At 41.9% G+C, this 26,288-nt stretch overlaps 1 protein-coding gene and 1 long non-coding RNA gene across 4 annotated transcripts in view; one reads left to right on the plus strand and one right to left on the minus strand.

The window, feature by feature from the left end:
• Positions 1-1,089: 1,089 nt before the first annotated feature.
• Positions 1,090-26,288, minus strand: part of LOC137475925 (uncharacterized) — a 56,289-nt gene continuing 31,090 nt past the window's right edge. The window contains exon 4 of the long non-coding RNA XR_011000134.1: positions 1,090-2,661. This is a non-coding gene — a long non-coding RNA (uncharacterized lncRNA). The remainder of the gene's footprint in view (positions 2,662-26,288) is intronic.
• PAMR1 (peptidase domain containing associated with muscle regeneration 1) overlaps positions 22,238-26,288 on the plus strand; it is a 55,190-nt gene continuing 51,139 nt past the window's right edge. The window contains exon 1 of one of the 3 annotated variants that reach the window (XM_068193798.1): positions 22,238-22,604. In XM_068193798.1, the coding sequence (XP_068049899.1) occupies positions 22,532-22,604 (73 nt within the window). In that variant the 5' untranslated portion in view covers positions 22,238-22,531. The remainder of the gene's footprint in view (positions 22,605-26,288) is intronic. The other 2 variants (XM_068193799.1, XM_068193800.1) reach the window with 2 other exon arrangements.

A 26,288-nucleotide genomic window follows, 5' to 3' on the forward strand; every position in this document is an offset into this window, starting at 1 on the left:
CACAGCAGGAAGAGTAATGCTGCTGAGTGGCTGGAGCTTTGGGCTGTAAAACTGCAAGACAAGGATAATTTATAGTTCTGCTCTAGCTAGGCTGTATGCCTCCACCTCGCTGGGAAAAGAGGTGCTGCTTGTCCTGCTCCAGAACCCTGAGACAGGTTCAGGATTCCTGGCAGCCAGTTTATGGGCAATGAAAGAAGCTCTGTGTCATGCATACCACGTGCTGCACAAAGTCTGTCTTTCATCAGGAACAATGAAATTCAAAAGCAGGAGTCTCTCCCTTAACCTTTCTTCCATCCAATAGCTTGGCAAGACAGTGGATGCAGGTGTTTGTCTCTACAGCTGGCCCTGTGCATTTCCCTTCTGTGACAGCAGGTGAGACATTTAGCTAGCCAGTTTCTCTACTTGCAGAACGAAATGCTCTGAAGATAAGTTACTTGATAATATCTAATGAGGTCTTTGAGTTCTCTTTGAGATCTAGCAATTGCTGGTGGACACTCAAGAAAGTCAATGCAGTAGAATTTTTTTTTGTTGTTGCTATACACTGTCATTTAACATAACTTCTGGTTTATGTAGGTCTGTGTCCTTCTCACTGATCTCTAACTAAAGATTGGAAAAAGCCAGAAGTTTTGAGGGATAAATGAATTTTGCTATCTTCCAGACCAGTTACAGTTCTTTCAGTTTTCATCTGTACCCAGTTCCCCATTTTATCCCATTTGAACTTCTCCAGTATGTGGGCGGAGAGGAAGAGCAGAACAGACATAACAGAGAAAAACCTTCTTTCCTCTGGGAAGCTGACCAACATTTTTGTTTTAATTTAGCCCAGTTTCCTTGTGAGTGACTTTCTGCCTAGCTGTTGAACTTTCTGTAAACAGTTTAGTGAGAGTCATAAAACAAATCCCTCAAAGAAGAGAAAAAAAAACACAGTCATGAGTTACTGAAGTGAACTCTCTTCTCTTCCTCCTGCTCTTTGTTAGGCATCACAGAGATGTTTTTCAACTTAGTCACAAGAAAACAGACCGGGGAGATTAGAGAACACAGCACAAACAAACAAATGCACCATACAGAAAGTGTATATATATACACATATATATTTATATATATGTATATAATATTTTTAAGCTTTGAGATAGATTTGAATAGACATTTGAACTTCCTCAGATATGGAGTGGCAGTAGAGATGGAGCTTAATGTAATCTACCCCACAAAAAGTGGCAAGTTGGTGGTAGGGAGGAGCTGAGCTGGGACTGGGTGTTTCTGGGCTGGACAAGCAACTGCATGGGCTGTTTCAGCTCCTCTGTTCAGATCACCAGGAGCCACCTGTATCCCACCCTGCCTTCCCATCCTTACCTTAAAATCGGCTTTAAGTTCGGCATTGGGATGTTGAAACCACTGAAGCAGATAGAGGCATTACAGGTCCCTGCACAAAGTCTATACCAGATGCTCTATTATTCTGGAACAGAACTAAGTGTAAAGAAATACATTGCATTTCTTAATTGCTTTTTTACAAGTTTCTCAAATTAAGCACCAACAAGGGGCAATTTGGCTTTGTAGGGGTTGCATCACCATGAGCCTCCTCCTCACTCTGTGCTGCTGTGTTATGCCAGTGTGTGGACAGGCAACCCGAAGCAATTATCTCAAATTACTTTTGGTGCTCTCTCTGCCTGCTAGTACAAAGGACAAGGACAAAGCCTGTATAAAGACCTTGGACCTTCCTTCTGTATATCCTCTCATCAGGAGCTGCAGCACTCAGGAGCCCACACAAGGACTTTGAGAACTTCCTGCCTCCTGCTGCCAAAACCAAAGAAAGCACAATATTTACTAAGTTAAATATGCAATGTGAGGATGATGCTCAGGCTCTGATTTAGACTGCAACTGTGACATGCTCAGATGAGCTCATGTTATGAATTCTGCCTCAGAAACAAAACAATATTTAATGTGCAACACCCATCATACTTGCTTTATTATCTTCAAACATCAAAGTTGAATTTGCTCATGGTCAAATGCTCTGAAATGTCAAAAGTTGTTTAGATGCTGACAGTGGATCACTAAGAATCTCTACTTAAATGCAAGTTATTCCATGATTTGTTGTTTTTAGTAGGGCTTGATGGTCTGAATACCAACATAGCAGTAAACAGCTCAGCTCTCTCAAAACTTGTCTCTATAAGACTTTTTCCCCACCTTGGATGAAGAAATCCTGCATCCAAGTAATTTGTGAAGATATTGAAGCGCATGGGGCCAAGGATGGAGCCCTGTGGAACCCCACTGGTGACGGGTGACCACCTGATGTCACCCCATTCACGTAACCCTTTGTGCGCATCCTGTGAGCCAGCTGCTCACCCATCACACGATGTGTTTGTCCAGCTGTGGGCTGGACATTTGTGTTTGTGGCTATCACTGTGAGTGGGGAAGTCAAAATCACATAATCAAAATCAGCCCTCTTGATGAGAGCGCTACAAATTGGGATGTCAGATTTGAGATGAAATAGCAAAAGCCTTCTGTGCACATGTGCATGGTGTTCAAAGCCAAGGGGAGTCAAGTACCAGCTGAGACATTTCTTGGAGCTCAGAGCCTTTGACATTCTGTATTCTTGGATGCAGCTGACTGGATGAAGCTGACACAGGAGTGTAATTGGCAAAAAGATGACATCATCTGGATCTAGACCTTTAAAATAAAACAGCAGAAGATGAAATCAATCTTTTCTCCAGAAAAGTTGGTAAGAGTTCCCTTCCAGCAGCCTTAGTAGAACAGCTGTGCTATTTAAATTTCCAAAATATTTCTGTTGGTGGAAATTCAAACATTGAATTTAGCTTGTGTATTAACTTGGCTGGTAAGGGGGCAATTAGCTGAGCAATTAGGCTGGCTGGCAAGGAGGTAGGAACAGAAAATCATTTTTAGCTTGTCATGTACAGAAGAGAGCTCAGGAAAGAGAAGATGGATCCACAGCTGCCCCCTGACCCTACCCCTGCCCTGACTTACCAGGGGTAAGTCAGCAGCCCTGTGCTAATTGAGCTGGGGATTTCCAATGTACAGTTTCTATATGTGGTTGTACATCTCTCAACTTTGTGAGAATCTGCCTGTATGGATCTTTATTTAGGATCCTCTTTAGGATCTTTTCAAATCCCCATTAGGATTTTAGATGCAGCTTGAGCTTTCCCCCTCCCAAGCCAAGGTTTGATTTTCACAATTTCAGTTCTGCTGTGCAGCATCGGACAATATTGCTTGAATGTACATCTTGATTTTGCAAATGCTTTTACATCCCCCTTGGTTTTTACTGCAGGCTCTAATTTGACTTGGCCAGAAATGTGCACATTCTCTGATAGCCAGGGAACCTGGAAAAGGAGGAGATCACTTTACCTGTCAGTCCTTACTAGCTACTTGTGCGTCTGGTTGATAGCTTAATAGGCTTCACTGTGGATCTTAGCAAAGCTAGAGGGTGATGGGAAATGTTGAGATAACAGAAATCCCAGCTAGAAACCCTTTGTAGAGGTCAGGTATTGTCCACCATTCATTGGTCTGGGCTGCCTAACAAATGGACTTATAATTCCTGCTCTGCTGCAGAGCTGCTTTGTGCTGTGCCAGCCTTATCAGCCTCTAGGAGGAGTCTCCACAGGGAAGCCAGAACATTTGCCTGTGCTTTTTCAGAGCAGTGGCTCTGCACTGCTGCAGCAACAAGTTCCTGCACTGTTGCACAGTGCTCTGGCAGTGAGGCTTGGGGATTCCCACAGCTGATCAACATTTTTTGCTTCCCTAACCATGACTTACCCAACTTCTCAGCCTTGCTTCTATTGTGAGCACTCTTTTCTTTTGGACTCTCAGGACAGTCCAGCTGAGACACTTTCACCCTGAGGATTTTACTAGTTTCCCCTTTGCCAGAAACATTCTTTCATGTGTGAAGTTAAAAAAAGAAAGGAAAAACACAAAAAGATACTGCTTCAAGAAGCAGTAATAAATCACCATAGTATGGCCAACAAGCTCTTTATTGAAATTCCTTTCTCTCAGGGGTTTTCCCTGAGCAACATAACCCATGAGTATACAGGAAATATTCATCTAAAGCCACAAAAAACCACAAGTGGGTAGAAACCAGGAAAATTGTTTGCATTTGGCACCACACTTCTTATTTTAATATCATGAAAAGTCCCAGGACTGAGATTAGATTTTCTTCTCCTTGAAATTCATGAGGGTCAAAAATTAGAATTTGAATTTAAAAAGTGTTAAAATTAAAAAAGCACTGTATAAAATGTTCTGTTTGCAAAAAAATTACTTCCAATTTAATTTCATTTTCCCCATTTCTAAAATTATCTGCCTTTTTAATGTAATTTCTCAATACATGGCTAACATGTACTGCTGCTTCTGATATACTACAATATGATATAATACAGTAGCTAATTAAGCTACTGAAGTAATAAGTTTTTTTTCTTATTTTAATGGAATTTAGTGAAACGTATAATGTTAATAATTAGCTGTAGCAGCTACTTAAAACTTAATGGTATATAAAGAGTACTTTATCTTATTCTTTCAATCTGTAGTGAACTGTAACAGATTGACACATTGCACAGCCTAAGTAATTTGAGTGCCAGGGTGAGTCAACAGCAATGTTTTGCAGAAAGCAGTGCTAATAATGCTGTAAGAAATAGCTTAATATTACTGGTACTTAGTGCTTAGCTCATACCTTCCATCCCTGTACCAGCAGACACTTCACTGAGGCAATTAAATATCCATTCACTACTTCTGTTTTTCAGATAGACAACCAGAGACTCAGACCTGAGGCAAGCATCTCCCACCCTGAAAAGTACCCTGACAAAAGCATAAGGATTGCTACTGTGCCAGAGGATGGCAAAGGTCTCTCCCTCTCCCTGTCCTTGAAAGGACAGGTAGAACTAGAGAAATGAGAGGAGATGCACAGAGATGTTTGCTTCTTCCTCACTTCTCTTATTCACCCTGTGCTATTCCTAGACACAGGACCTAAATCTGAGCCACAGGCATTTACATGGCTTGATATTTTTATAGCAACAAAAATGAGTTTCCCTTTAGCCAAAAGTGGCTGGAATCCCAGGTCTGGAATTATGCTGATGGAGTAATGTCTGGAAGGAAAAAAAAAAGGAAATCTCAAACATGGAAACACTAAACGCTATGGCAACAAGAGAAGAAACAAACGGAGCTTAAAGACACAGGCTCAGCATTACTTTAAGCAGTGAGAATTAGAGAGAGGGAAATATCAGCATTTCATAATGCTGTGTTTTATCTTGAGTGAGAAGGAAGGATCTTATGCCCAACAGAAATGTGTATCTGCTAGAGGGAGACAGGCAGCATCCTGCTGGAGGCTGCTGGCTTTTATGAGAATCCTTTCGGGCCACTCAGCTGACATTACATCTGAGTTCTTCTCACATTATCCTTTTTTCCTGAGCCCTCTTTCCAGTCATGTGCTGTAAATACAAAGGAAGGAGCATATCTCTCTGTAATTTGTTAATCCAGTGCTAGGAGCTGACTGTGCTGCTGCTGCCAAACCATCTGCTCTTGAGTCACGGAGAGATTCCTCCCTTCCCTGAAGAGCAGAGATTTTTCTCCAGTGACATCTGATTTGCTCTGTGCTAATTGACAACTCTGTTGAAAATGATGTATCTGTTCAGGATGTGCTGGGGTTTGTTCCATTTATCCTGGCCCTAGTGACGACACTTCACAGGTCTCCCTTCAACCCCTAAATCCCTGGCAAAGAGCTATTTTCCATACATAAACCTCCTGAGTAGTCCAAAGGAGGTTTCTCCTGTTTCTTCTATTTCCTTTGTGGATCTGAATCTCTAACCACCATGCTACAGTAGTTTCCAATAAACATCTGGAGAGGAGAGACAAGAAGAAAGTAGTCTGAAATTGCTCAGTGAAAGGCAGGGGCTTTTGAAGTCAGGACACAGGCTTTAGCTCAGCAGATCTGAATTTATTGTGTTTGCACTTCTGCCACAAAACTCCCTTGAGATCCTTGACAACACATCCCCTTTCATTATGCCTCAAGCTCTGAAGTGTCTATGTTAGAGAGACCATAACCTATCTGGGAAAGGATTCTCTCCCTCTGCATGCACAGCATCTGCCATAATGAGGCTACATCTGGTGAAGCTACTTCCATATAATCACTGGGTGAACTTGTTGTGTAAAGTATTGCCAGGCTGTTCCCTTGCAGCACATTGCACTGCGAAGCTCAGCACCTGGACTTCCAGGCTCCTGTAGCTGCTATCTCCTAATGATGTATGTACAATAAGTTGGAAGTCATCTTTGTGAAAAAGACATAGTCCCTTATAAAAAATGGATCAGGTTTAAGTGTTTTTTAATTTTAAAAAATGACATCACAAGACTGCTTCTCAGCATTCAATGGCAATAACACCTGAATCTCAGGCAAATGACTACATATCTGTTTCTTATTCAGCTGCTCTCAGCATCTCTTTCCCAGACTTGAATTTTCTCCTCCTGTAAGGTGATATTGCATTTCCCCACTGCCCTTGCCCTTACCACAAGGCCCTTGCTGTAAGACTGTCCCACACTGAGAGGATTCTTAAGGAGGAGACATATGGCCTGGACATCTGCTGCTCTGAGGACAGGACAGGCTACTCCACACACCGAGGCTGCTGGGAGCTGCAGTGTGTGTGGTGAGAGCTGTGCCTCTGTGTGTGTGTGTGCAAGAGGTTTGTGCAGCTCAGAGCACTGACTGCCCTGTGGCAAAGCAGTGACAGCCACAGCAAACCTGCCCTCTTCAGTGATGCTGCCTCTGTGGCCAGGCTGCTCAGGGTTTGGAGAAAATGTGCCAGGCTGGCAAGAGGTGATGCAGAGTAGCAGCAGCAGTAGAGGGAGAAGATGAAATTTCATGAGTGTTAATTCCTCCCTCAGAAGAACAGACTGAGGAAGCAACTCTTACCTTCAGCATGTTTCCCAGGGCAGGCTAAACATGTGGGACAGGAACAGGACAGTGCTTATTTCTCTCCCACGATCTACCATTTGATCTTAGACTAGTTCCTTCATTACTTGTTATAAAAGTTCCCTTTTGCTATAATGATATGATAAGAATGCCCTTTGTGAAGTGTTTTGGAGGAAAATCATCATATTGAAATTATAAATTATTATTTTTATCAGCATCACAGCTATCTTCCTCTTGAATAAAGCCTCTCATTTGTACAAAAGACATCATTGTTGAGTATCTCTCCCTGGTGTCACACTGAAATATACCTGCTTTCATTGTACAGAAAGAGAGTTGTGTTCCTTCATTCAAGGACCCAGTAAACTTTTAAGTGTGTGTCCTGACAAGGCATCATCATGAGGAGAGGGTAAAAGAGTAAATGAGAATAATGGCAACCTTTTTCTTTGGCTTCTGTCTCAGTGGATTTTTCTTCCCTCAGCTTCAGCAATTTCCAAGTTAAAAAAAAAGAAAAAAAAACCGAATAAAAAAAAGAAGAAAAAAAAACAGTTTATGATTTTCATTATTGCATCCAAATTTCCTCAGAACTGAGGCCAGTTACCTTCCAGACAAAGGGATCCTTTTTGACCAAAGTTCTCAAGTGTGTAACACTCGTCCTCTGCAATGTTGTGTTTTAGCTGAGCACATTTCACACAGCTTTGCTCAGAACCAGGGCTCTCGTGCTACAGCAGCTTTTAGAGCACAAGCCAGTGCAGTGTTTCCCCCTCACCTGCTGCCTGTTTTGTGCACACATGAACAGCTTCTGGCTGTGATAAACCCTGGCTCAGTGCTGCTCAAGGAGCACTGGGGCTCCCTGGGGCACCGTTCCCTGAGGCAGCACTGGAACGTTTTGCATGGAAGTAGAACCCAAGATTTTTGAAATAACAGTGGGAACAAAGGTATTATTGTTCAGATGAACATCTTTTGAAGACTGAAAGGCTTTTGGTTTTCACTACATCAGCTGTGTGCCTCTTGCACACGAAAAGCAGCCTACAGACCCAGAGCAGGAGAAATCAGAAAACTCTTAGAATTATAGGATCATTTAGCTTGTAAAACATCAAGTCCAACATAAACCTGCTACTGACAACTACCACTAAGCCATGTCCTGAAGCACCTTGTCTACACACCTTTTAAATACCTCCATGGTGGCTTAACCACAGCTTTTCCCAGCTCTTGGAGATGATATGAAGGGAGGAACCCATGTCTTTGCTTTGCATTCTTCTATCTATAAAGAAAGCCTGAGAGTGTTTGCATTTTACAGATATTCTCAGAGAACCTTTCAGCAGATACATTGCACATGAAAAAAATCACATTTTGTCTCTACTCTTTTTCCTGATAAACCCTCTGGACAGCTCAAGAACTAGTAGGATTATGATATCTATGATAACAGTATGGCACAAATAACTTAGAGAAAAAGTAAATTATACCTTGACTGTTTAAAATTCTGGCTTTTTTTAGTGCATGTTTAATGCAACACTACTATAGACAGCTGGAGGAAAAAAATATCAGTTTGCTGAAGACTCATCTCAGTCTGCTCTATACAGCCAGTAACACAGATATCCTTGCATTTCCACAAGGAAAAGCAATTCTGATAAGTCTTGACCTTTCTGATGTTTGAAAGGTTAAAAACCAAGAAGAGCGTGGAGGTTTTTCAGGAGGGAGAATATGTCCCACTTTTCAAGCCTTTTCTTATTTGTCTCTGAAAGGAACGAGGACACCACAGACTCACTCTGCACTTCCTTTTGCCATTTCTCCTTTCTGCTTCTCCTTATATCCCAGCAAATGTCAGAAAGGTGCCTCAGTCAAGGCAGAATTTTCTGTCTGGAGAGTCACCAAGTCACAGGCAGCCCAGCTGTGCGTCTCACCCTCAGCCTTAAGAAGCCGACCTTGCAGCTCATTCTGGGCTTGAATTGTCTCAGAATGTTTAAAATAATGGAATAAAAACAAAACAGCATTGCTCAGACAGCAGGGTTTCCTGGGAGCACTGAAAGTCCTGAACAAAGGCGCATCATCCAAACAAGCATTTCTACCAATTGCTTTGCTTATCTTGCACAAAATGACACAAAGGGAGAGAGCTTTGTAAAATGTTGCCTTATGGTGTTTAACCAAGAGTAGGAAGTGGTCAGACATCTGCCTTACAGCCTGCAGAAATTGGCAGTATTGTGGAGAATTAAATCAGGGAATACAAGAAAGAGAGGATGCCTTCTGCTCTAACAGGCAGAATTCAGCAGATTTTATCCACAGTTCTGTTAAAGAGTGGCACAGAAAACCCAAACACTTCATCTGGGTTTCTTAAGCTAAGCTTTTCACCTGTTTGAATTTGGTTTTTCATAATTCCTCACTTGGCATCCAAATATTTGACCACCAGAAGGATGATCACTGACAGCAGTAATGGAAGCCAGTGGGAGTCTGCTCTGGTGCTTTTAGAAGAAACAACAAAATTTAAAAGCAAACAAAAGAAGAAACAAAAAAAATTGTCTAAGCATCTAATTTTGGACCATGTTGACAAATACACTTGTGAGCTTAATCTGTCAGCCCATCTGTCTCAGTCCCTCAAGTAAAAAATGAGATATAGTCATCATCTCCTTGCTCAGAGCTGTGAGAAAGCTTTCATTTATTGCTATGAGGTGTGACAGTAGGATACTTACTTGAGTATGTTAAGAAAGATATTCACAGTCAACAATGCCAAATCCTCAATTGCCATAAAGTGTTCAATTCTTTTTTGTGTCTTGTCTCAGTCAGGAGATGTGTGGGACGATCTCACAGAGATGCTATCATCAAGCACACTTGTTAATGCACAATTACTGTGATGTGTGGGGTCCAGTGTAAGGCCACAAATGCAAAGTTATACACATTTATGGCTGTGAGAGGATGTGGAAGGAAGCACAATGCATGGGTAAGTGGTCAGAGAAGAATGGGAAATAGCACCTGGTGCACTACAGGGAAAGTCAAACAACCCATATTTGAATGAAGAATAATCAGGATTTTGCCTGGATAGAAAATAAATAAATGGATTTCAGGGAGTGGGATCAGACCTGCCTGCATTCTCTGGAAGGCTTCAAGGGGAAACCAGGCTTGAGGCCTGTGGTAATCTGCCCAGGTGAACTCTCCTGTGGGTTAAATCTGAGAGGAAAGGCAAATGGACAGGACTACCCCTGCCGGGTGGGCATGGGGAAAGACTGAAATGAACTGCTGGGGAAAGGCAGAAAGGTCTGTAGGAGGGAGTCTCTCCCTAATGAATCTCAAATTGGTTCTCCTTCCATAGCTTCAGCTTTGACTTTCATAAATTTTGAGATGATATTATCTATTTTGGATCTCATGAAAAAATGCTTTTATTTGTAACTGATTTTATTGTGGATTGAATTAAGAGCGATTTCGGGGCAACAAGGCACTTTTCAGCCAAGGCTGTGCCAGTTTATGAAGTGGGATGCTAGGACACTTCACTGGGCTCCCTTCCTCCCAGCACATTCTCCATACTGTTCTCCCAGAGGATCCATACAAACCAGGTCACAGAGAGAGGGAATAGCCCTTGTAATACCAAGTTTCACAGCTGGGGAAAACTGACAAGCTTCTGGGCTCATTTATGCTTGTGTGCTTGAAAGCTTGTCTGTTTTTCCCAGCTATATCACTTGGCTATATCACTTTTCCCAGCTATATCACTTATTGATCACTGATCAATGGTTTTCCTCCACCTGTGAACTGTGCCACATCATTAGCCATGAAATTTTGATCATGTCTTTTCCTTCCATTACACAGGGATTAGAGGCTGAGTTAGGAAAGCAAAAGCAAAGGATAAGGAAAAAAAACCCAACAGCTAATCCCTTATGCCAGAAATGACCACACTTCTGGAGTTACCTGAAAACTTTTTAAACATCACATTTGATAGGCCAATTGAAACCACATTATGATCTTGATATGATATTCCAGTCCATCTCCATTGAAGAAAGCATTTCAGGACCCATTCAATGGTAAACATTATCCTTATGGAGATAAGCATCTCTCTGAGAGGTTTCTTGACTGCGTATGCTCCGCCACAGGATGGCTTTGCCTGCTTTTGCTGCAGCTGCCCAAACCAGCCAGCCACAGGAGTAGGAGCCTCTCCTGGCATTTCTGCCTGGAGGGTGTTTGAGATAATATTGTAACTCTGTGACAGAGAAAGTAAACACTTTGGATGCAAAACCTTGTGAAATACAATGACTTACTTAAATAAAAGCAAACATAAAAAAGAAAAGTTGTGAACAAAGTAAAAAAAAAAGTATCTTAATTATTTTTGACAGATATTTGAATTGAGCAATAAATAAAATTTACTTTGTTCTTCAGTCATGGTGTTTTTCTCTCTCTCTCTTTTCTTCCTTGTTGAAGAATAGCTTGCTTTGACTACCTATTCCCACACATTAGGAGAAGACCTTATGCTGTGAAAACATTTCTTTGATCCTCTCACCTGCTAAGATTTCCTGTCCTTTGTGAATTTGTCAGTTTTATACAGCCCACCACCAACATCTGGTCCTTTTGTTTTGATGTTAAGCATGTTTCACTTTTCTCTTGCAGAGAAGTTGAAGAAGCTCATGAACACTTGTTAGCCAGCCCTTCCTCCTAAAGTGTTTCCCTTAGGCAGGCTATCAGTAAGTCTGAATGAGTGGCAACTCTTTTATTTCTGGCAGGCTCTTGAGATGCTTGCAGCCCCACTTTCCATGGCAGAGCAGTTCTGCACACCAGGGTCATGCTTGGGACTGAAGCACCTTCTCCAAAGCAGGGGTTCTGCTCCCAGTAAAAGTACTCTTAGAGTGTGGTACGGCATTCACTGTCACACTGGCTCATCACCAATTTAGTTCTGTACTTCATAAATTAAGAGTTATTTTAAACAACAGATAAATGGGTGAATCAAAGGCAATTTGCAATGCTAAAGAATGTCTCCAATAGTGAGAATCTTCTTTTTGGTGACCAGTGACAGAACTTGAGGGAATATATAATGAGAGGTTTAAGCTGGATATTAGGAAAAGGTTTTTCACCCAGTGGGTGTTTGGGAACTGGGAGAGGTTCCCCAGGGAAGTGGTCACAGGACCCAGCCTGGCAGAGTTCAAGAGCTTTGGGACAACAGTCTTGGGCATAAAGTGTATTTTTGTGGTCTAGGGCCAGGAGGTGGACTTCAGTGATCCTCATGGATGCCTTCCAACTCAGCATATAGTATGATGATATGATTCCATGAATACATGATTCTGTGATTCCATGATTGTATGAATAGCATGTGCCCAAGGCTGCACCAAATAACTGTCTGGCAATTAATACTGAGAATGTGTAAATTTACGAAGAGTCCAAAGAAAGTGTAGCAATGGTAAATATCTTTCCTGGGAAACCCACTATATAGATATTAATCTTTTCTAAATACATCCCTTATTCTGTGGAGTTGCAAGGAATAAAAGAAACAGTAACACTTTCCTGTAAAGGCTGAAATTAGATGTTCGTTGCCTGTGATCTCCAGGGAAATCATATTTATTTTATTGAACATTTCACCAACACTGGGAAAATACTCTCTTTTCCTGAATATTTTCCCTTTGTCACATTGCCAAAGCCTTACAGAACGATGAATCATTCTTTACTGACAGGAGTGCTATTATTTCTCATTTGTAACGTAAGCAATATTTTTGGTGCAAGAATTTAAGACACTTAAGATACTTAAGACACTTAAGATACTGATGTTGCAATGGGACCTAGTGCCTGCATATTTGAGCCTATGGGGAAGAAGGGCATGAAGACATTAAAAAAAATACTGTGGTAAAAGTAGGTGATGTTCACAATGATTGCTCATACCAATAGGGCTGCATGGGAGATCCACATCATAAATAATGGAACTGCAGGAGGGAAAACAGAAGTTCAGCAGGAACCATCTGAGCCTGCAGCAGATGAGGACAGTGGCAGCTGTGCTGGTGCTGGGAGGAGCTCTGGGCTCAGAATAGTAAGTGGCAGTGCAAGACAAAAACCCAGTGAATTTGCAGGAGAGTAAAGCAGTGAGTAGAGGGTGGGTGGTTGTCATAGCTCAGACTTACTAGCAGTCTCTTCTGAGGTGCCTTATAAAGGAAATAAATTAATTTAAACCAACATGGCTCAGAAACAAAGTTTATGGGTCAAAACTATCAGAAAGATAGGAAGAAAGAACAGGCAAATGAGCTGGATCCTGCTCTGGGCAGGCCAAAGAGGTGGTGGCTACAGTGGCAGCTGCATTCCAGCACACCAGCAAGTATGGACAGGGGAGAGCATGATCAAGAGAGTGATGCAATGCTTTGATCTAATCAGTGGAATGACCCCTGTGGGATACTCATCTCATCCCAATCACTGCATTTCAAATGGATATTGTGGAACTAAAGGACAGAGAGGAAAAGGGTAAAGAATATTAAACTTGTCTCTTGGTGGCAATTAAAAACCTAGTGAGCCTTTTCTTAACAAAAAATACCAACTTGGTGAGTCAAGAAAATGTTAGAGAGGTATGGTTTAACTGTTTGTTTTGTTTTTTGTGAACCAAAGGGTAATTTAATGAAAAAGAATGTAGGAAGTTCAAACCAGACTAGATGAATTTTCCTTGGTAAAAAGTAAGTTAGGCAATCAATCAGTTCCACCACAAACTTCTGGGAGCAAAACCTTAACACGTTTTAAAGAGGAATTAAACATATAGAGAGAGAGAGAGCAAGAGGTAAGAAGCATAATTGCTAAACCAAAAACACTTCAGGAGGTGTGTTGGCCTTTATTAGTAGAGAACAAGATAGAACTGTGAGCTAGAAAGGTTATCCCAATGAGTTTACTGGTTTTATCTGTTGAAGTAATAAGGAATTATCTGTTCATTTCTGGAGGCAGAATGCTATACAAAGAGGATACTTAATCTTGTCTGGCCTAGCTGCACTTAATGTGACAATATTCCAGCAGATCTATGAGCCCTAGGCCTGAAAAGAAAGGAAGGATTGAGGAGTGAGGCTTTTGGCAAAGCAGTTTGTGGTCCAATAATAAAATAGCAGGGGATACTTCAGGTTAGTCCTGAAAGTGCACTGCAGGAGCCATCCAGTAATAGAAGTCATCCATTATCTCCCAGGCACAAATATTTTGAAAGGAAAATTTCTGCACAAGCTTGGAAAAGATGGCTGGCTCATCATTCTGATGAGATTTCCATAGAGAAGTTAGAGTATTTGCAAGGTTGCCAACTTTTAAGCAATCTTCTCTCAGCCAATTTCTTTCTTTCCCTCCCCACACTACCAAACATTATTAGATCATATTATGAATGTATTGCCTGCCAAATTTCATATCTAGTTAATCACACTGAGCACTGTGACCTTATAAAAGAATCTTAAACTGATTAAAATCTTTACTCTGTGCCTGCACACAGGGGAAAAAAAGTCTCACCAACTTATTTTTGAATAGTGTGCATTAAGGCATTTTGGTTTATGTTTTCTTCTTCTTTTTGCAGCTGATAGGTCATACTTCAAAGAGAAAAGTTGTTAAAGAAAGTAGTGGGTCCACCTTATTTATGATCACAGGGAGGAAGAGGAAAATACCAAATATACTCCAGATAGCTGGGAATAAGCAGATCTCTTTCACACTCATCTTATTGTTCCGTTTGTTGGTTTACAGTGAGGCCCACGTGGCTTATTTCATTTGATAAAATCAAAACACATAAAGCAGCTTTACTCTGCTAGAACAGCAGAGCAGGGCTGGCACCAAAGGCCAGATCCTGCCACCCTTCTGGCACATGCACTTTGCAGAAGCAGACAATATTGTGCTTCATGAAGAGTGGCAACCCAAACCAGCACAATCTGCCTGGCTTTGGATCACGTTTTCCTTTGATTAAAAATGCATGAAAAGAAATCTAAATCAAATGTCAATGGCCAAGAGATTCTTCACACAGAAAACAGTGACTGAATACAAACAATGGTATTATGGACAGAACCAAATATACAGGAATAACCCCCCCACAATAGTCAAAAATCTTGCAGCAGAAACTAAAAATTCTCTACTGGATCTAAGACTGGGCCTTCTAATGTCCTTCTGGACCTTAGCAGTTAAAACTATTTGAAGTAGATTTTTCTGTAGAGACTTTTTCTTTTCTTGAATGTATGTTTGTGTTTTAGTGCAATAGGACTTTGTGAAAGTGTCTTACAGGAAGTTTAAACCTGTGCTGCCATGAGGCACGTACTCTCGTGACTTCAAGATAGAGAAATAATAACAAAGATAGAGAAAGGTGGATTTTCAAGAAGGACAGAGTGCAATGGAATAGACTATTCCTTTGTTTTACTGCTCAAACTTGTAAGATCAAAGCCCTGCTGGAGAAAACAAGAATTGCTATTACTTCTTTTCTAGTCCTTTTTATTGCTCCTATTCTAGGAAGAAATGTTCAAAGTAGTAAAAATCAATATCCTCTCTGTCAACTTGCACACCACTGAATGCTAAAAGCCAAGGGGAGCAATAACGGTGCAGAAAAATCTTTTACTTTTGTTTCAACTGAATTTTTTTTAATCTTTAAAGTGAACCAGCAGTGTTGATCTCTAATCCTGGAGTCTTCTACAGAAATACTTGCTAAAAACCCTGATACACTTATTAACAATGTATGCTGAAGGATTTAGAAATTAGAATTCCTGTCACTCTTCCAGTGTCTTTGAAGCAGGGTTCTGGTGCTAGTCTGGTGGTAATCCCAGAGAGAAATCAGCTCTGATGGAATCTATTTCTTTTTATGTCTTGTACAAAACAGGCAGCACACTGCAAAATGAGGGCCAAGGGCAGCAACTGCAGTACTGATAGCAATGCCTCACATCTCTGCAGGTCAGGGAAGCCCAGCAACCCCAGGACTTGGGCAGAAAACTTTTCGTGTCACCCTTGGCATTGTCACTTCTCCCAGTTTCAGTTATGGCTATCCACTGGTACTTTTAGGCTTCAAAAACTTAAAAGAGTCATTTAGACCCACTGAACTCAATGACACCGCTGATGTAACCAGAGTTAGGCACATGCTTAAGTCTTTACTAGGTCAGAGCTTAAAATACCATTGTGATCAGCACTGTGTAGTATCTTCATGGATATTTTAAACAGACATCTTATGAGCTACACAGGATCTTCCATTAACTTGAATAAACTTTTTGTATACAGGACATTTTTACCTGAGAAACAGCTTATAAGTTTTCTAACCTTCCCCAGTTTATACAGCTATGTATGTAGCAGAATTATGTCAAGATGCATTTTTCTGCAGTACTCAATACACAGAGGAGGATTTTGTGATACAAACATATCCTATACTTGCTGAAGATGCATTCCTGAAAAGTGCCACAGCTGGTGATTTCACACATGCAAATCAATTTTTCCCCAAAGAATTATGCAAGGGCAGTGGATGGGATTAGTGCTTCAGAATTAGGCACAGGTTAAATACTGAGAGACAGTATTTAACAATGCATGATCCAATTCATATTCCAATATCACTGCTTAAAAATAATAAAAAAATTGTTAGGAAAACTTTTCAGAGTTTTTAAGTGAAACAGCAGTTGTGGCCTGGCACACCAGAGTTCAAAGATGACAAGGATGGCATGAAGGATAACTATGTGGGAGCAGGACCATCAGGACTGTCAACTTGGCACATCAGTGCTTGGTAGGGACAGAAAAAGTGGATAAAATGATATTTTTCAGCAACTTGCTTCTCAGCACTTGGTTTTGCAGTAGCTGAAGATGGCGATGACTTTTTTTTTATTAAAAATTGATGACATGACTGCACATTGGTCTGGGATTTTGAGCAGTATATATTTTTATAACATGAGATCAAATTTTGCAATCCCCTGGTGACCTTGTCCAACAGTTCTCAGAACAGACTGCTGGTCTGAAAGATCTCAGCCACTTCATCTATTAGTCAGAGTAATCTTGTTCTTTCTTTCTGAATCATTATATATATTTCTTTTTATCATCTTTGTCATCTTATTTCAGTCTCTCCCTCTTTGTCAAGGTCTATCAAGTCAACCAAGAGAGAAGTACAAAAAACTTAAGAACTGATTAGTGTAAGATGATGTAAAATGATGAACAGCAGAACTCCCAAAAGTTGCATCAGGAAAATAAATGGTGTGTTATTGCACATTTCATGATTATTTACTTGTAGGACATGCAAAACAACTGCATAAAGGTGAATGGTCTTGTTATTCCTTGTTATTAGGATTTCACTGTTATTCCCAGATGTTTTCACAGAACCTTCCTGAGGACATTTTGGCAAATTTTACCGACAGGGACAGAAAAAGTAAGCCTCAGTTTCATTTTTTATGAGAATCAATGAAGGGAGAAAAGGAGATGACAAAAAAGCAGTACTTCAGATGAAGCTCTTAATTTGTTAGACAGCACTGCTCAAGTCCTACATCACTCCATTATCTCCATCACATAGCCACAATACAGTTACAGCTTGTGAAGCGTGCTTCCAGAACTGTTATACTTCCGCATTTAGAGTTTGAAAAATCAGATATTGAGCACCTATGAAAAGCTGACCTTCCACCAATTATTTCCCACATGCATTTTCCTGACCTTTGGGTCACGCATACATTCATCTGACTGGACTTTATGCTGCAGTTGGCCTTCTTGGTGGAACATGATTAGGTTTCCATCCCAAAACCTTACTTTTTTCTTGGCTTCCATCCCGATTCACATAAATTATCATTCACCCAAGACCATAAAATATAAGTCCAACTTAAATAAAATCAAAACAATTCCTAATCTTCTGTGTGTCTGATGTGTGATGATCAGTTTGAATTTGCTATACAGACTAAAAGTTTTATTCATTAACCTAGAAATCTTTATTTGTTAACCTTCAAACCAAAAATGTGTATCACAAGAATGACTGAATCTACAAGCTGTTTATTTCCACACAGGGAAATAAATAATTGCAGCCCATTTTTATTTTCCCTTTAGACAGTAATATCAGTGTCTGACTGATTGTTAAGCAGGATTGACTACTGGCTAGTTTTAATTTCAAGTTAAATCTTCCACCTGTTTCTTTTCTTACACGTTGCTATGGTGAAGATTATCGTAGACTGCATACAAAAGTGAAACACAGAAGGATCACTGAAAAAAACATCCCAACAAAAACATGTAATAATAACTGAAGAAAAGCATTGCTTGGTAGATGCCATTAAGCAGTCATATTTTTCTGACCATATTTTGCTGCTGATCTGTCCAGAAATATATTAATTGGAATTGTGAACTTTAAACTGTTTCAATTTTCCTGATAAAATATTTCTAACAAATACATTATCAAATACAAATGCTTTCTGACAAAGCATTATCATTTTCTTTACATGTCCCATTAGGTCAAGGGCTGTATTGTATGCTGGCACTGCAGCTCCTACCTCTTTTGGCCACTTCTATTCACACCCAGTTAGCTCTCCTGGACTGTAATGCTTCAGTCACAGGATTAACACCCCATAGAGAGATGGGAATATTTTGCAGAGCTCAGGCCAGAAAAAGCCAAACAAAGGGCCCTTATCTGTAGGTGCCTGTGTGGGTAGGCTGCCACAACTCCAATGTAATTCATAATACTGGATATTTGCATTGCACATGTTCAGCAGAACTTGAAACCCAAAGGGCAAAGTATACTCTTGATTATCCTAGGAACTTATAAAATGTTCCTCAGATATTCCAGTAAGGTCTGGAATTCAGTTTAGAAGCTTTATTTTAAAGGCAAACACTTTATAATCTCTCCTCTAAAAGGGCCCTCCCTATTGGACAACAATGCTTTGAAGGGAGAAGCAAAATATTAGTGCTAATCTTTCATTAACCTCTCTTGCTGTTACTCCTGAAGTGCCAGACCTGAGTTTCATCTGAACTTCATTTCCCCCTGAGATACAAATCCTTTCCACCCTCTCAATGGGTCTATTTTCTTTTATGATGTCTTTCCAGTGGTTTCTTCATATATTGTTTGAGTGGGATGGGTATTATTGGGCAGTCACTGAAGTTCAAGACCTAATTCCAACAATCTTCTTGGGAGCATATTTGAGTCCAGATGATTCAACCTTTTTTTTTTTTTTTTGGCAGAAAACTCCTCTAGTTAAATAGGAATATTGCCCGTAAAAAAGAAATGGACTCCAAATGTTCTTGTAAGAAGGAGGTCCTGTGAAGGCATCTATTCTGTAGTAGCAGAAGTGAATAACATTGAAAATCACAGATTTCCTCCTAGCAGAACCTCTGGAGCTTTGGATGATGATCAGGAACATCTGGGACAGAATCATCTGAGCAGAAGTCACAAAAGCAGAACTTTTTCTGGCAATGTTCCAGTAACAGAATCAAGAGACTGGGGGGGGAAATAAAAAGTTCACTAAAGTTTTAAAGACTGAAAAGTAGTAATTTTTATTTCAAGTCCAAACTGAATTTATTCAGAACTATATATTCATCCTTAATTATTCTTCACTGAGTCCTCTCAAGCAGGACAGTCCAGAGCTACAAGTACTAAATGGGGTGAAGTTTCTGTGTTCCACTCTGGACCTGCCACTGTTTTTCAGGGTATGTGCCTCAGCTCATATCCCTGCATATCACTTTCCCCCAGTATAAAATAATGGCATTCTTTCTGTTTTTGCAGGTTGGACCACACAGTTTTTCCGATTTCATGGCAAATTATTAGAAACATGAGCTGGTGCTATTAATTGCACATTAATTATTCACTCAGTGGTCAATTATTAATTATTAAAGATCTTGCTTTACTTTAGGTTGAAATGGATTGCTAGGTACTTGGAAGTTATTATTAATACACAATAATTCCATCAGATTTTGCAGCACTCCCTTTTACAATTCAGTTTCAGTGGAATGTACTTTCCAAACCTGTACATTCAATGGTAAGGCAGATACAGCATCGAAGCCAAATGCTACAGTGAGATTCCTCAGCAGCACAGACACATGGTTAAGAGCTTTTAGCTTTCTTTCATGGGGGATTACATACAACCTGAAATATTTGGCTGGTGCACTGTGCCTGGTTTGGTCCCTGCCTCTTAATAGGAATGCAAGAAGGGCATTCAGGAGACCTGTGTAAGTTGCCCATAGTCATTCCTGGGACTAAAGCTACATCCCAGCAGACAGCCCATGTAAATAGGCCACGTGCAAACGTGTGGGCTCATGACTGAATTCTCTTGTTTGGCTGCTGAACCATTCTCTAAGGAGGCAGTGGATCCACCAACTAAACTGATTTTGCAAGGTACCAAGCTAAGCTAAACACTGTAGAGTCATGCTGAGTGTGCCTATATCTTCTGGTGGCATAATTACATTCCCTCAGAGACAAAAAAAGGAAAAAAAAAAAGTCATAAATCTATCAGTTAACCCTTTAGTTCACACCTCCTTAGCACAGAAGGACCACTTTTCTACCCTAAAACAGAAGGTGTCCCTGCAGAGCTGATTCCTGCAAAGAACCACTTCATCTACTCCTTTTCTAGCAAGTTGAATGTCTCACCACAGGAATTGATCCAAATGAATAGTTGTGGCCCCTGTGGGCATATTTTCCCCAGTGGTTCTGGTCTTTATGAAACCAAGTATTAAATCCTCTGTGTCTGGCCTTAAAACTCTGTTTCCCTGTGTCCAGCCTCATTCAGTGCTCTGTGATTTCCATTCAGTTCACACACCAAACCCAGATTTTGGCTTACATCCCCATGAGCAGTCCCTCTCATAGATATCTAAGCCTCAGACATCTGTAAGTCAACTTGCAGTCCAAGAAGGTCTTACTAGCTTAAATAATTTAATTGCTTACTGGAAAGAATGGCTAGGAAATAAACTAATCATGATTCCACAGGCTTTAAAATAGCTTAGTGTTTCTTTGTGAAGATGTAAGAGCTTCCCATTTTCACTGTTTTCATCTACTCCTGGGGGCTTCATTTTTATCCTTAGTTTTTTTTCCTCCTGCCACTGAGCAGAAATGGCTCGTTAGAGGAGCCCAAAGCTGGAATTAGGAAGGAGTTTAGAGCATATGTATGAATTATCAGAAGGAGCAAGGGACCACCAAGGCAGAGTTTCGGGGCCCTGGGGCAAGAGATGTCCACCAAGGGCTCCAGGAGAAAGTAGTAACTGAGCCATAATAAGGCCCAGTGGGAGACTTGGAGAGCTTTGGTGACCTCCTCCTGAGCTGCAAAGTACCCAGGGCAGCAGCCAGGCTAGCTCAGCAAGGATTATGTGCTATAATGGTTAAAATTGTGGTACCCATCTCAGGTCTTCTTCTATTGGAATTCCCAATGGTAGGTTTGTATCAGTGTTAAAGATTCAGGAAAAAAATATTTTGGTACTGTTTTATATGGAAAGTGCACAAACCCTGAAAAGACCATTCACAGTGTAAAGTGAAGAGGTTGGCAGACAGACAAGCCTAAACTAGAGAGATGTCTCGTTAAAGGAATTCACCCCATGAAAGACCACCTGAAGGTGTAGGGGATTTTGCACTGCACTGAACTATTCAAGGCTTCCATTGCCAATGGCTGTCAAATTTTTGAGGCTGCTCAACACGCCTGAGTTTTCCAAACTGTAGGTATTCATTAAAGCTTTTTTGGTTACTTGATTTCCTTCTCCAAAGCAAATGCCAATTTTTCAATTTTTCCCCCCTCATAATACATAAATTTTGAAATCTTGCTATAGAAATCAAATTGAGAAAGTCTGATTCAGAGGTAAAAAACATGTCCTTTGGAAAGTATTAAAAAATTGTTCAAGAAAAATTTTAGAGAAAATTAAGTATGCTGCTATGAAATATGGGTTGAAGACCAGAGAAAAAGTCAGTAGCATGTGCTAATAGAAAAGGCAAAACAAAATATGACACAAAGATAAAGTCCAAACTAAATGGTCTCATTTGTTTGGATTAAACATTTCCTCAATATCAACATGTTCCGACAAAACATTTCAGTTGTGCCAAAATTGCATTTCCTGGCAGAAATGGACACTAAAAAGGTTTTGACTAGCACAAGCACACGTATGCCAAGTGATTCCTTTTGTGTGTTGTGGTTTTCATCCACTGTGGAGTGAACTTTTACTGAGCCTCATTCATTCATCTGCCCCACCATAAAAATGTACGGCTATTTTAAGCACGTAGTAAAGTGAACCATGTCACTTGGCCAGGCTGCCCAATTGCAGGAGTGTGGGACAGGAATCCCTCTCTGCACCTATCCTACACCCAGCCTTGCCCCACCCCGGGATGCATCAGCCTCCACAAGCCCAAGGGGAGCAAGGACAAAGTGCCTCCTTCTGGAGATGTCCGTAACTTCAGCTCACCCGCAGCAACCGGGATGGCTCTTGTAGAGAGATATCAACATTCCTCTTTCTTCCTGCTTTAAAACATCTTTCTTTACATAAGGAAAGCTGCTATCTCTGTTCTGAGCACTGAGCCAATAAAGCCATCACAAAAGGGATCTGTTGCCAGAGTCCAGAAAGGGTTAAGGCAGCAGTTGGAGAGGTTTGGGGTGACGTGTGCTTCTGGACGCCTGAGAAGTCTCTTGAAGGTAGTTCCCCTCTGGTGAGGATGGGAGCGTGCTGAGGTCTGAAATCTGAGATCCCTCGCCGCCGGGAGCTGGTGAGGTCCCGGTAAAAGCTGTTTGCCTGCCTTCCCTTCCCGAGCAGTCACACCGCTGCACTGGCCTGGGCAGTATGGAGCGAGCACCATGGACACTTGTAGGACTCACTCTTCTCCAGCTCCTGCTCATCTCCTGCCTGCCAAGAGGTACTGTAAGAGAGCGTGTGTGTTCCCGGCATGGTCGAATGAGCCCCTTCCCTTCAGTGTGGTCAGAGGGGTTTGATCTCATGCGCTGTCATGGGAAGCAGAGATCTGCAGGGACAGCAATAACAAAAAGAAGGGGCTCTGCTTTATGTACTTTTTTTCCTGACAGCACGGAGTGTGTGTATGTGTGTGTGTGTGTGTGTGTGTGTGTGTCTTACCCAGGAATGATTTTGAGGCAAACTTAATAGCCTTAAAGAGAAACAACTGGCTGAATTTTTTTGCCAATGGCCATTAAGAAAAATGTATGCAATCACTTTGCTTATTACTCCTTTTATTTTCTCAACACTCAGTGCTACGGAAATGATGATAAAAAGAGGCATTTAAGTCTCTGAATTGTAAAGCGTAATTTGTTTAGTTTGGCAAGACAGAGATTTTCCTCTCCAGCCCCAACACCAAGAATGAAGGCAAGGGAGAAAACGTGAAGGAAAAAAAGAAAACAAAACCCACACATTGTTTCCAATCTGGGATTTAGCTCTTCCAATATTATTCTCTCGAAGGGGAAGCCTTGTTAAAGCAGAACGATCTTTTTTATACTCAAGCCCCATCCCAGTTTGTGCTGAACCAGCAAGTATTATCTTGATAAGGCTTAGCAAAAAGCTTTTACTGTTGAGTGCAAATTTGCTGTAGTTATGGCCACGAACCTGGGCTGTTTACACCTGGAGGTGTCCAGACCTGCTTGCAGCAGCCAGCTGTCAACATCATGGGCTGCTTTCTTGGGAGCTGCAGCCCTAAGGACTGGGAGGTGAGGTGCCCTCAAGTCACCCACCCTTGAAGCTGCTGCATATTTCAGCACTGCTGACTCCTCTTACCAGGGGAGCTGTCAGATCTGCAGGCACTCAGATCTCAATGACTCTAAAGAACTGGTGTCAAGGATGGTGCTTCAGAGGCCCCCTCAGCCGAGGTTGCAGCAGAGAGTCTGCCGCTGCAGTGCCCTCCCCTGCCAAACCCTCAGGACACAGGGAACAGGTGACGACCAGGGTCATCTGCCCACCGGGCTGGCCACCAGCATCTGCAGCCATCCTGGGAGGCTGGCCTCCTGCCAAAGCTCCCCCTGGGTCACAAACAGAGAGAGCTTCTCCCCACCTCTGTGCCACATGCTCTGACTTGTCCCTGCAGTGGCCTGTCCCTCAGACACGTGTCACCTTGCACACTGGCCAGGCAAGGTGGCTCCATGGCATGTGCCATGTGCTGGAGTGGCACAGAAGTAGCCCTGCCCGGGGCAGAGCATCCCTGGGCACAGGCTGTGGCTGTCAGGCAGCTGGGTGGGCATAAACCCCTCCTGCTGCAGGGGCAGCACGTGTCTCTCGTGGCAAGAATCTGGTCTGCAGAGCAATCTAGCGCTGAGTCCCCAAGGCAGCAGTGACAAGGGGAGGCAGGAGGAAGGACAACAATGGCCAGAGGGACACAAGGGCTGTGGGCTTTGGAGGGAGGCTGCTGGTTCCCCCAACACCCACTCCTCGCACACCAGGAGCAGAGAAGAGCCTGCAGGACACATGGACATCAGCTGTCCCCCTTGCACCCTGCCCTTCCTTGCCAGGCCTCCCCTGCCCCGCTGCTGGTGGTGGAGCAGCTGCTGGCACTTGCTTGGCACACAGCTGGCAGCACGAGGGGGCCAGGAGCCCCCTCCGCCGCAGCAGGAGGGGCTTTCAGAGACCGGGGAGCGACTCAGAAGTGCAGTGGCCTTAACATGTCAGGGCAGGTTGGAAAATAGTGGTTTGTCTCCTCCCCACAGATGTATCCAATTTTTATCCATATTTATCACACCCAGTTGCACAGGGCCTGCCTCGAGAGCTGGGGGCAGGAGTCAGGGCGGCCTGGGAATTTACTTTTTGGAATAAACTTGGAGTGCAAGTGACTCATGTTTCCTTAAAAATATATGTGTGTTTTTGTGTGTTTCTGCCTATCTAAACCCTTCCCAACCTCTCTTCCCCTCCCCCTCCAGCCTCTGTCTAGAGAAGTGAGGGCCAGATGCACTCAGACACATCCAGATGCATTCAATCTTAGCAAATGGGTTACTTCAGTTCACATGTTTAGGTTTTAGCATGGACAAAGGAAAAGAGACTTGCGTTTTATTTTAGAAAAAAAGCTGGGGTTACTCGCTTTTGACCCTGAGGTCTCTTCAAGTAGCTCCCAGCAGTCCCTGCAAGCCTGCCAATGCCCAGGATTTTTCTCTCCACCAGCCCTGAAGGATGCCTGGCATCACTGGACGATGCAGTTGTCAGCAGCAGGACCTCCCTTGGGCGCGTGGATGCCCCTCTCTCTCCTGCAAGAATAGGGACATGGTGAGGGGCAAACTGGAAGGAAGGCCACAGGACAGGGAGGCAAGCCATCAGCAGGGACAGAGGCCTGGCAGACAGAGCATCTTCAGTCCTTGGTTAGGGCTGGACTACACACTCCACAGGAGCTGTAGGGACTAAAATTTGAGGAGGTTGCTGCAGTCTGTCTGGACTGTTTCTATCTGGGCAACATTAATTGCAAGTTAAGTTGTCAACATGTTGCAGGTCTCACACCATTACAAGAGGCAAGTCCTCAAGACAGGTCCAGCGCCACTCCTCTACGTTTAGGACACGAGCACATTCTCATGCTATGTGGTCATGAATTTCAATACTGCAGCTGCTTCTTCTCCGCAGATTTCCAAACATTCTCCCCTATTGCAGAAGTCTAACATCATCAGTGCTGTCATTTACTCAAAAGTTCTACATTCATTACCTGTTCCTGTTCCTTGTCTTGCACAGAAAAGACAAATTCTCTTCCTGATCATACTAGTATAATTTTTCTGCCCAGAATAAGGTCCTCTGTCCCAGAGAGAATTGAAGCCTGAAGGGTGGCAACCTCTGAAGAGCCTTAACCTGGCTATTTCTTCCTGCCACAGCTTTTCTCAAATGAAGCCACAAGGCCACAGTGCCAATAATAAGATCACAAATGCCAGGTCAATAAATACTGAAAAGAAACTAAATGAGAAGGTTATTTAAAAAAGACAGTTGAATTAGTGTGCATTTATTAAGTGGGCAGATTCCACTTAGTATTGTAGATTTCCTTCTGTGTTATTCCACTGGCTTTGATTCTTTTTTAAAATAGAGATCCTTTCTTTTTGCCTCTCCCCACTTGCCACTGTGTGAAAGCACACACTACAGGCAGAAAAGAATGCTAACTGAGTCTGTAGAAGCAGCAGTCTAATTATTCAGCAAATGTCTGTGACCATAAAGTAAGCACACTGAGTAAAACTAAAACAGGGATGTATTTTAGCTCCTCTTTTAATTAGCCCAGCTGCTGAAAAGAGAAATAGGTTCACAATTTCTAAAGAGAAGCAAGTGGTTTTAGAGACAGCATTATCCCTTTCATCCTCTTAACACATCAAAGAGACAAATAGACATAATTTGCACAGTAGTTTATTGGAGGCAAAAAGGTTAACAATAAAGACCTGCACTTTCCTTTATTATTAAGGGTTTGGGGTACATAATTTTCCAAGAGCCCCAGTAAAAGTCTCTTAAAGGGAATATCCCTCTTTCCTTCCAAGGTGTCTTCCTCTTGGCCTCACTGAAATCAAATGGAGAATTTTACTATTCATCACAATGGAGCATTTCCTGTTGTCAGTGTCCACACACCTGATCACTATATCACACCTGA

This window comes from Anomalospiza imberbis, chromosome 6, assembly GCF_031753505.1.
Source record: "Anomalospiza imberbis isolate Cuckoo-Finch-1a 21T00152 chromosome 6, ASM3175350v1, whole genome shotgun sequence".
Taxonomy (NCBI): domain Eukaryota; kingdom Metazoa; phylum Chordata; class Aves; order Passeriformes; family Viduidae; genus Anomalospiza; species Anomalospiza imberbis.